General features: G+C 34.0%; 1 protein-coding gene across 1 annotated transcript in view; it reads left to right on the top strand.

The window, feature by feature from the left end:
* Positions 1–534: 534 nt before the first annotated feature.
* The window catches only part of LOC106470660 (protein TMEPAI-like), a gene marked incomplete at its 5' end in the record, with an annotated part of 21,668 nt that continues 9,668 nt past the window's right edge, over positions 535–12,534 (top strand). Inside the window, 2 exons of the mRNA XM_022400041.1 lie at positions 535–622; positions 8,304–8,512. Of these exons, the coding sequence (XP_022255749.1) occupies positions 535–622; positions 8,304–8,512 (297 nt within the window). The remainder of the gene's footprint in view (positions 623–8,303; positions 8,513–12,534) is intronic.

Here is a 12,534-nt window from a genome sequence, read left to right as displayed (position 1 = left end):
CACTACATATGTCATATCCATTGCCAACGAGGCCTTTCGTAGTAATGTCGTTATTCATGACTTCAGGGCTTGATTATTTAAGTAACATTTATTTTATAGTTTAACTGTTTTTTTAATCAAAAAGTAATAAGTAACGCGTGTCTTAAAACCATCTCACTTAATACAATTGGTCCCCGGATTTACAACGCTAGAATCAGGGGTTCGATTCCCCTTGGTGGATACAACAGATATTTAAGTTCTTATAATATATAATTTCCTTTGAGGCCCTTTTTCTCATAACATGCAATATTAATAGCATGGGGAAAATGAGTATTATTTTTCATCAATACAAATTATTATTATAATTTTCTTTTGATGCATTAAAATAAGTTGGAAATACGCTACACGATACAACTTCCAACCTCTACGCCAGAAAATCGATTTATGTGTTTGTAGACACTAGAGGGCGATAGTAGTATTGAACTCGGAGGTTGGGTTTACTCTGTTGGACAGGTGAGGTTGTATGATATAACTGCAATATTGTCGCCTAAATAAAGACTAAAGGAAAGATGGTTGCCATTAGTTACTTGTACAAAGGATTCCTGTTATTGTATTGCGAAGTTCCGTGTTAACTTGTATAAAGGTAAATATTCATTTCAACTTTTAATGTAAATGTAAGAGAAATAACAGGAGTGTTAGCATTTCTAGTACGCCTACTGCAGTCCCTGCAAGGCTATCGGCGGCAGATACTAAGTGAAAAACGCCGAGCGAGAAGACCCGAGTTCTGTGGGACAGACAGCTGGCGGCGAGCTCTGGTGCCAGCGTCAAACTGGATTCTAAACTTTTTTCTTGTGATTGTAACTTGATGGTTCGAGTATTATTTTATTACGATGAAGAACAAAAGGAAATGTTGTTTTGATTTCAAATTATCATATAAAGAGATAATGAAGTAATTATTAAAGTCCTTTGATTTTTGAGTCTCACATTAATAAATAAATACGTGAATATCCGATGCTTCGTGTGGGTTAACCTTGTAAACAGTATCGCATTCAATTTTTGTATGCAGTATTTCGGAGTAGTGTATTTGTCCAATAACTAGTGTTAATAACTACATTTAGTCCAATGGTACTAACTGCATTGTCTCCCGGTGGGACAGCGGTAAGTCTTCGTATTTACAACGCTAAAATCAGGGGTTTGATTCCCCTCGGTGGACACAACAGATAGTCCGATGTGGCTTTGCTCTAAGAAAACACACACGCTGCACTGGAAACGAAATCTTGTTTATTTTGGAAAATTCGCGCAAAGCTACTCAAGGGCTATTTGCGGTGATCGTCCCCTGTCCCCTAATTTTGAACTGATAATTTGGAGGAAAGGCAAGCCAGTCAACAACACCCACCGACATCTCTTGACTGTCCAAGTAGTAGTCAAACCGTCACACTTATAATGCACCCATGGTTCAAGAGTGCGGAGTGCGATTTGTTTTTGGGGATGGGTAATGGGAAGTGAACAATGGACCTGCTAATTACTGGGACAAGCTAAGCCATAATTCAACAGTTGCCTTAAACTAGGATATTAAATCAGAAAGATGATGAACCAATATATTTTGTTAGGTTTGATAAGAAATCGTTCGCTTCTGTCAAGATTACATTAACCTAGTGAATCTTAGAGGCGTTCTGGGTCCAAATGTAGCTCCTATTGTAGCTGATGGCTCCAAATTTCGATTACATAGCTCACGTGCAGCAAGTACTATTTAAAATAAAAAAAAGTAAAAGCTATATAATTAAAATTGCTACGATAGTGACAGTTAAATCCCAGTTAGCGGTGGGTACTGTCGACTAACTACATTCCCTCTAGTTTAACAGCTCAAAATTATGGATGGCTGTACAAGATATTCTTTTGTGTGGGTCTGTACGAAAAATCTGAGACATCAAATAAATTTAAGAACTCATCTTAAATCGGTTAAATATGCCTATCCCCTATAAGAAGCACCTGGAACTGAAAATATTGTTAATAACATATAGTGCAATTTCATTACTTCTATTGCTATTTATTTTATTTGCTTTTATACCATTCACTACAAATGGGGGTGCACATATTACATCCCATTGAGTATTTTCATGATTTTGCTGTTACAATACTTAGATATAAAGAATTGACCACAAGATTGGGTGAAATCTCTCATTTTTTTATCTACGTAGAAAACTAGCATAATTAGTGCGATTAACTGCAATATTGATTATTTTTTGTGTGACTCGTGTGTTATTGAGGTCTTGTAACCAACAGTTATTACAGACTCGCAAGTAATTTGATACATAACCCTAGATTTTTTTAAAGCTTTTTAATAATTGAACGAAAGGCTAAACAAATAATTTAAAGCGGTGTTTCTCAGACGTTTTTGTTCGTAGACCACCTGCATTTTATTATTTCGGCGGGACACAACTGGATTCGTACCCTATGCTGTTGCTTCCTTTCTGTAATTATGCAAGCTTTCCACGAAACACGTGAAGGGAGCGCCGAACCACCAGTGGACCGAAGACAACAGATTGAGAACCGCTGATTTACAGGTATTATTTTATTGGGGTTTTTATAAGTGCACTTCTAGTGGTGTTTAAACAAAACCACGATAGTTCTACTGCGAATATTACGAGAGACCGTTTTTAATGGCATGTATTATATTTATGGATATTCGTTGTTTATAAGTCGGTAACTTGTGAGCTGGAGCCACCAATCCATAGTATTCCGTATATCTATTGGAAGAAATATGAGCTGTAATGTGTTTTGACGTTAAAAAATTAAAACTTTATAAGAATTCCCTTTGACGTGTGTGATGTTAGCATAAACACGTTTTCAAAGAAATGTTAATCTCACTGCAGGCTGCTTGTGTTGTTGCGGTAGGTAAATTTATGCAGCGTGGTATAATTGTAAATATTATGTACGAGGTGCCTTTCTTTTTTTACATTATGATGACGACAGTCCCATACTAGTATACTGTTTTAGTATTACTTATTACTATTATAAGACTTGTTATTTGAAACCGACACCGTGAACGACGAATAAACACAAGTGTTAAGTCGTGCATTCTGTGCGTATTAGATCAAGCATCTCATCCATCACTTGTCCCTGTTGCCTGAAACTTCGATCCTTTAAAAGTGTTTGTGTGGACAGACGATAAACAATACTGCGAATAATAGTGAAACGTTGTTTGAAGGACAGGGCAGAACCATCAACAATATTGAACAAGGGGAGAAAAATTGCAGCATAGTAACAATGCTAAACGCTATTTCGTCGATCTAAAAGCACTGAAATTATTTGCCCAAAACAAAAACCATAGCTATTTTTCCTTGTGGGCTGTGAATAATAGCACGTTCGTTCGTGCACGTGACAGGAAAGATTGGAAAGGAAGTTCCTGGTTGGTGTTGCCAGTGTCATGCTGTTATCGTTATATGTAGACAGGCACTAACAAATTAGTGACTGCCCAGTATTCCCAAGGCCCGACAGTCACAGATCTATGGTTTTCGCAGCATAAGTTTAAATTCAATAAATAAGCAAATTCGTTGGTCCATAATACATTAATGCAATCTGTAATGAAAAGTTTAAAGAGTATAACTTGGCGGGGGTTGGGGGTACCAGCTGCTCCTGACAGCTTGCTCTCGTTTTAAATACAAATAACAGAAATATTTGAATTGACATTGTAGTGTACAGCTCATTGCATTGACTCGGTATCGAGATGATAAGAATCTTGATTGTCCATTCTCTCAGAAGAGCTAGATTTGCAAATTCAATCCTGGTGCGTAGATATGCGGGCTCTGCAGGTAATACTTACTATACATGCATATAGGAAAATAACATCAGGGAGATAATGATAAACATTATCTATCTATTCATGAGAAATTTCAACCTTTTTAGTTCATATCTTGGGGTGTTTTTGTCATACAATTTCACAAATTTAACATTTTAACTGTTAGAAAAACAACAAATTTGCATCTTCGGACTATTGGGCCTTCGGAGTAATGGGCTCTCGGACTAACGAACCGTCATCGTAAAATTAGCATTGTGTGGATTAACCGTTAGATTTCACTGGTGGGGTTTCAATTAGAAGTTGCAAAGGGCGTTATTTGTCTACTGGTTGTAATTTTACACATACATGTAACAAGTGTGAACTTTATTAGCTAGTGTGTGTGTGTAGTATCCTTAAAATCAAAGTGCGTAGTAAAAAAAAACAGTACATAAATACTTGTAAAAAATAAATTCGTTCTCATTGTCAAGCCAATTCACTTTCGAACTAATTTCGGTAAATATGTATACTGTAATTAAGTACTGTAATACCTGTCCGTGAAGAACTACAAACGAATGATTAAACAAATTTGTGCTCTTAATATTTTCGCTATCACGTGAACTACGTGTTATGTTAATCTATATATAATTCATACCATAAAAATATATATTGGTTTAATGTAGCAGAGTTTGAAATGGTCGACATTCTACAAGTTATCAATAAAATGTGAAAAATGCAGAAAACAACAAAACAAATTCCAGTAGGTGATCCATAAATGGCTCAAACGTAAGTGTTTCTGCGAGTCGTAATAATTTCAGTGACACCAGCAATGTAACAGTTAAAAACTATAGAGTCTGCAAAGAAAGTGGGCAGCAAAGACGCGTGCCAGTGATACAAGTACACGTTGACGGCCATAATACCAGGTGGCAGGTTTTAGAAGGTGTCACAGGGTGGTATTTTCTGCTAACAGTCGTGCAGGCCCAGTCGAGAGCCAAAATGTTGAAAAAGGATTGTTGGCAGACGTTATGGACCACATAACTAAACCAAACTAGTATTTCCAGTACTGCAAGCTTTACGTAGTCGTCTTGGTTGGCACTGAACGGGAATGAGACGGGGGGAGCCAGGTTAGGCCCTGCCAGCCAGTGAAAACGGATCTTCGTGCAGGCTCTCCTAATTACCAGCCTTGAAGAAGAGCTTAACCCACTGCTTTCTCATGAGCCGGATATCCGCTGCAGGCTCCTCATTAGGAAGACTACCAGAGGCAACCATTGATACTTTTTATCTTGCAAAAGGAAGACCTGATTGCGCAGGCGTGAATCATGTTGTTCGTTTGAATGACATAACAACATTGTATGTGTTTTGAACACTTCAGTGTAAGGGTAGTTTTGTCTGCTTGATGGCTACAGCTGATTTTTTTATCGTGTTGACAAGAGAAAGCGCTCAAGACCGCCTACCCCCGGTCTCATCGTCTTTCTTACTCTTGGGTTTCTCAGGGCTCCCCCTGTTGATCGTCGTGAGAGTTATTCTTATCCAAAGGGATGCACATTGTGCTACTTTTGCTATGTGTAACACTGACCTCCTATTAGATGTGTCCTGGTGTTGAGGGTGCATCAAGATAAGTACTTTTGGTGAACTTGTGTTGCAGCATTGTGAAATAGTAGGATAATTATAGGCGTACATGAATAGTACTGTCACTCTTGCACATAGATAACCACAGGAAAATTATCATAAAAATCGTAACCGTTTTTCAGACATAAAAAGTACACTATCTGCAGTGTCAAAGTACATATCTAGATTATAATTGTCCAAATTTGTACATGTCACTACATACTACAGTACTATTAGCTGTGGCAGACTACATATGCCCCACTTTACTATGCTAAAACTACTGTTTACATGATGAGGCCATGCTTTACATTAAAAGTAAATAGGAATGCTGTTACCATATAACTTGGCATATTCAACTGATATTGTGTTATATGTTGTAGTGAGTGTAATGTGACCTTGAAGCTTGTTATATTCAGTTGATATTATATCGTGTGGTTGTGTGTGTGTATACTGTCAGTTTATAACGTTTAACATTCCACTAGTTTTCAAAGTGCGCGACTTCTGCATCGCTAGTTTTAGGCAAAGCACGTAACCTGTGCACCACTAGTTTCTAGGCAAAGCACGTAACCTGTGCACCATTAGTTTCTAGACACAACACACAACCTTTACGTGTGTCACTAGTTTCTGGAGTTATGTACTGCTGTGTTGAGGACACTGATATTAGTAATGACTCACTAAGGTAATATGAAGAACTGGTTTTATACACCTAAATATCTTAGTAGATATAGTCGTATTAACATGTTTGTTTGAAGTATGTTCTTGAATGGTAATGTCCTGTGATAATCATACTTGACTCATTGTTTTTCCTTAAGAATTAAACCAAATCTATTGAGTTGTTTGAGAAAAATTTTGTCCACTTGTGTATTTTTAACTTATTCACTGCAATAGACACGTGTATGTATTCCCTCTAGAGCACTGCAATAGGCACATTTATGGAACACACTACATGATAATCTTTGATTTAGCCTTGAAAAGTGTGATATTAACCATATGTGATTTTGCAATTGTGTACCACCATGAAGAAAAGGTATTCCCCTTCAATCTTTCCAAAGTTTACCAGTTTAAACTTTGAAAGAAGTAATGAAATATTAAAACAAGAACTTTTATTTTTGTTTATGTATTGTGTATCTTAAAAATATACATTGTACTGGGAGTTTTATATAAAAATGGTAATGAAAGAATTAAAGCACCTCCTCAAACATTGCCAGTGGATTATATGTGGATAATAATCCTACTCTGTAACTTTTATTATATGTTTGGACCATGGAAACTGTTATAAAAAATATTGAATATGAATTTTATTTTACAAAACAAAAGAGTATTGATATAGAAATATATGTGGGAACTAAAAACGTCATTTTTAAAATGGTGTCAGATTTCCAATGCAAACTTATGAGATGAAAAATGAAATGAAAATAATAGACACATTGACTTAAAGTTTGTGGATTACAGGTTTTGTGAGAATGAAATTCTGTAAATCTAGCGGTAGGCTCTTTTCTGCTGTTGAAAGAAGACTTGGGCCTTATGTGATAAATAGCAAGCCTTTCAGTGCAAGAATAAGTTAATATTAGTATACATATACTAAATATTGAAGAAAATGTTCAGCTTATGTACATGCAGAGTTAATTACACAAACACTAGAGGATACCGTTTAAACTTTCTAGACTTATCTTGTAATAGATCACCTACATGGATCATCTGCAGCTGAAAATCACCTACATTTATAGCAATGTGTTCTATCATTGGTTATATTTTTTGGATTATTTGGTAAAAATAAAGCTTAGTCCAATCTATGTAATGATAATGAATTAATTTATTTCTTCAGTAATGTTTGCTACAGGCTATATTCACTTGTAGGCCTAACTTACTTATAAACTTATTTGTACAATTCCTCAGCTAAACACGCCAACTAACTCAATTAAATTGCAGAGGAATAGATGCAATGTCTCACTTCTATCCCTGAATAACTTTTCTGACACTGAACTGAGTCACTCAGTAACTTATTACTCATTAACTGACTGCTTTACTGGGTTTAATTTATATATTTTCCCTTTGTTTCTACATACTGCACAAAATTACTAGATTCTACAGAAGCCTTAACATTCTTGATATATTGCACCATCATCATGATTAGAACCGTCTAGCAAATGAACATTTAAATTAAAACTTGAAAAATATAATTAGAACAGTGCGAGTTAAATTACAATGTATAACATAGTTCCTCAAGTTATCAAGAGCTAAACAATATATGGCATTATCATCAGTTTATTTATTGAAAAATGCTGTAGAAAGAAAATAGCCTAAAATCAATGTATCAAGAAGTTCCAACAACTAGTAGGTTTGATGCTCTTCTTGTATGTATTTAATTTTGTTTAGAATTATATATCAGTTTATAACATATGTGGAAGTTCTAAAAGTAAATTAACTACATTTGCTATGATTTTTTATTACAAGATTAAAGTGATACTGAAGTGGTTTTTATTAATATGTGCAAAACAACTAGTAATTTACAAGTAGTGTAATTAATGACTGTCAGACATATTTAAAGGCTTATTTTATCTCTTATTATACATTTATCAGCAGCAGTATCAGGTGAGATTGAGTTTTGCACAGCATTTTACATGGTTGTATCTGACCTTGGACTTGGTACAGTCTGTTTGTCTGATGTTTGAGAGTGATTACAGTTGTATGTTTGACTCAGCTTTTTTTTTTTAATAAATATTCATATTATACATACATACAGGTAGCAAGTTTAGTATGTACACTTACAGCTGTTATACAAATTTGTTTCAGAATCCAGTAGCTGTAAATTCAAGACTTTAGTTGTTATTCGTTAGATATGGAACTAAATCATCCAGTTTATAGTGTGTGAAAGAGAGAGAAACACTCATAACAACTTGTTACATCATGATAAGAATTTTTCATTTATCTCTTTTTACAGTTTCCAGCATTCAAATTCTCATCATTGTGATAGCTATAGTATTAAAGCTGGGGCTTCTTACTTGCGTCATTAGTCATTATAAAATGGGGGCACGGTCATGGAGTGATGGCCGTGGCCGGCCGCCTCCCAAAATATTAAGAGCTCAAGAATTTCTACAAACACCACGGCCTCAGCAACAGCAGCTTTATCTACCAGCACCAAATTATTCGGTAAGCATTTAATTGTTCTTTTTGCAAAGTATTTGTGTGATTTGATTGTGATTGTGATTATTTCATGCAATATATCTCGGGGATGTTACTTGTTTCTGTCCTTTATTTAAACTAATTTGTGATGCATTTAAAAACTGTGTGAACTTTGAAATCTTCAACAGTTAGAATCAGTGGCTTATTTTTTGTCAAACAGTGTTTTCCATATAATTAAGGGCATACTATTCTAACTACAGTGATCAAGTTCCGTGTAATGCTCACTGCAAATCTGTTATTAGTTTAACTAAATTTACTTGCCAAGTTCTTGTATTCCATGCCACTGTGATTTTACAAACAATAACAAATTCATATGATAGTATAACAATACTATTATTTGTGGTATATTTTAGTTTGTAAATAACTGTAAGTTTTCCAAATATTAAGCATGTCAGTACAGTTTATAAGTTAATATTTTTGTATGCAATATATTTGAGATAAGAGTGTGTATATGGTCAGCAGTTTATAAGTTAATATTTTTGTATGCAATATATTTGAGATAAGAGTGTGTATATGGTCAGCAGTTTATTTTAAAATCTACCTAGGGTGTGGTGTAAGTGTAAAACTACTACTGTAACTTGGTGAGATATTAAAAGTACTTTTGAGTTTTACTAGCATTGTAGTTTACCTTAGAAATTTTTCTTTGTAGTTACGAGATTGAAATATACTTGTTTTTTTATGATCAAAAAAGTGTTGCAACATTACTGAACTTGTACTTTTTTTTATTGTTGTGGACTTGGTTACTGTAGTAATATTGGTTTATTTTGTAGCTGTGGTTTTGGTTACTGTAGGAATATTGGGTTGTTTATTAGCTGTAGAATGGGCTATTAAAGTACTGTTAGTTTTCTTTTTTATAGCTGTGGACTTTGTTACTATAGTAATATTGGTTTGTTTGGTAGCACTCAACTTGGTTACTGTAGTAATATTGGTTTATTTTGTAGCTGTGGTCTTGGTTACTGTAATAATATTGGTTTATTTTGTAGTTGTGGTCTTGGTTACTCTAATTTTGTTTGCAGTGTTAAAGCTGGTGTGTTTAAACATTTTGATATGTGTGTGGTCTTTATCTCTAGTAATTTGTTGGTTTCTTTGGAAACTGTAGACCTTGTTGCTATAATAAAGTTGGTTTGTTTGGTATGTGTGGACTTGATCTCTAGTAACATGTTGCTTTGTTTGGAAGCTATAGACATTATTACTATAATTATGTTGGTTAGTTGTATGTGGAGTTGATCAGAAGTACTGTGTTGGCTTGTTTAATACTGTGGACCAGGGGCATAATCTAACTCTAACTTCATAGTGCACCAGAAGATTAGTTGCACCCATGATTAGAAAACAAAATAGCATGAGACCAGGAACTGCTAGCACTGGAGTGTTTGAAATTTAAGCTTCTTCTTGAATTAAAATATGTTCACATGAAACTAAATGCTTACTTTAATGTGTTTCTAAGTTATTCAAGAAAATACTAAAAGCCAAAAAATGAAACATTTTAGATAAAAACAAAAAAGCAAACCTTCTCTAAATAAAGACACACTAATCAATTTTACCCTTTGTAAAGACTGTTGAAAATGAATTTAGGCTTGTTTTAGCTCTAAATCTCATAAATATGAATTAATACTTAACACTGGTAAATAAAATGCAAATGTCAGAAAGTTTGTATGTGTTCTTATGAAAATTAAAATTTTAACAAGTCATACATAATAAAACTTCACATTTCAACAACAGATTAAATTAATTTTATATATATATAAGTTTCTTTCAACCAGGTGGCTTTTACCAGCCTCCTACTGAGTCGCTGCTTAGGAAGAAAATGTTTAAGAATGATAAGAAGCTTCTAAATTTACCAAATTTACATGTAGACTATTACATCAGCCTTTCATTATTTCAAGAAACACTGTCATGACTAGTAGTAACATAAAGATAACTTTCATGATTGTTGTGGTTCACCTGGGGAAGTGAAAATATACCAACAGTGTTCAACCACTTGAACTGTTTTGGGAAGTTGTTGGTGCTGTACCATACACTATTGACACTATTCTCCTTGTATGGATACTATAGCAAAACCAACATTATTTCTTAGCTGTGTCTATGGATACTATAGTAATGTTGGTTTTGTTTCTTAGCTGTGTCTATGGATACTATAGCAAAACCAACATTACACAGCTAAGAAATCTATGGATGCTATAGTAATGTTGGTTTTGTTTCTTAGCTGTGAATATGATTATAATGAATTAAACAATGTTGCTACAACCAGGGTAAAACAAAGAACAATTTATTGAAATATGACAACAGAAATCCAAAGTAAAACTTTAAAACAACTAGAGTACACAGTTTATCACTTACAACAAGAAAACATTTAGTAAACCCATGCCTGGCCAGGACTAGGTACAACTGTTAGTAAAGAATACAACATAAGTCTCAACATGATTAATTTTAAGAAATATCTAAGGGGTTAGGAAATAGAACCAGAAGTATAAAAAAACTTAATTCACCAGAGGATAACACAATCTTTTGGAATTAAACCACTTCTCAAGAACTATAACAATATCGAGCAATACTTAGCAATATTTCTTTCTAACTACATCTGAAGATCAAGGAAGTATTTTTATTTAGTGGTTAGACCATGAGGTTACATCTCTTGTGATTAACTATTACCATAAATCTACATAATCTTTCACAATATAAGTATCTTTACATCACCACTAGGGAAAGCTTGTCAGTTTCATAATACACTAAAATCAATGTGCTTAAGATAGAAGGTGAGTTAATGCTTTAAGATAACAAAAAATTCACTGTTGAACTAAATTATAGAAGGAATAATAAATGAACTGTAAACAAAACCATAACTATGTAAAAGTAGAATCTGCTGTCTCATGTTTTTACTATAGTAAAGTTGGTTTGTTTGGTAGCTGTGAAAATGATTACTATAGTAAAGTTGGTTTGTTTGGTAGCTGTGAAAATGATTACTATAGTAATGTTGGTTTATTTGGTAGCTATAGACATGATTACTATAAAAAAAGTTAATTTGTTTAGTAGCTGTGGACATTATTAATGTAATATTGCTGGCTTGTTTGGTAGCTGTTGAAATGATTACTGTAATAATGCTGGCTTGTCTGGTAGCTGTTGAAATGATCACTGACATAATGCTGGTTTGTTTAGTAGCTGTGGACAAGATTAGTGTACTAATGCTGGTTTGTTTAGTAGCTGTGGACAAGATTAGTGTACTAATGCTGGTTTGTTTAGTAGCTGTGGACAAGATTAATGTACTAATGCTGGTTTGTTTAGTAGCTGTGGACAAGATTAGTGTACTAATGCTGGTTTGTTTAGTAGCTGTGGACAAGATTAGTGTACTAATGCTGGTTTGTTTAGTAGCTGTGGACATTATTAATGTAATATTGCTGGCTTGTTTGGTAGCTGTTGAAATGATTACTGTAATAATGCTGGCTTGTCTGGTAGCTGTTGAAATGATTACTGACATAATGCTGGTTTGTTTAGTAGCTGTGGACAAGATTACTGTACTAATGCTGGTTTGTTTAGTAGCTGTGGACAAGATTACTGAACTAATGCTGGTTTATTTGGTAGCTATCAAAATAATTAATGTAACAATTCTGGTTTGTTTTGCAGCTGTGAACTTGATTACTCTAGTAATATTTGTTTGTTTGGTAACTGTGAACATAAGTACTATAATCAAATTGGTTTGATTGGTAACTATGGCAAGATTACTGTAATAAAATTGGTTTGTTTAGTAGATGTGGACTGCACTAATGTTGATTTGCTAGGTAACTTTCAACTTGTTTACTCTTGTTTAAACCATAGTTATGGACTTTTTGAGTAGGGAAATGTTATTTTTGTTGGTAGTTGTGAACCCTGTTTCTGAAGTAGGGTTAATTTGATTAAAATATTTTCTGTTGATATAAAATAAGTGATGTACATATAATAAATGTGTGTGTGTGTGTGTGTGTGTATATATATATATATATATATATATATATACA

Source organism: Limulus polyphemus, unplaced genomic scaffold, assembly GCF_000517525.1.
Source record: "Limulus polyphemus unplaced genomic scaffold, Limulus_polyphemus-2.1.2 Scaffold106, whole genome shotgun sequence".
Taxonomy (NCBI): Eukaryota; Metazoa; Arthropoda; class Merostomata; order Xiphosura; family Limulidae; genus Limulus; species Limulus polyphemus.
Note: the sequence above shows the minus strand (reverse complement) of the source record. Positions and strands in the feature narration are given on the sequence as shown.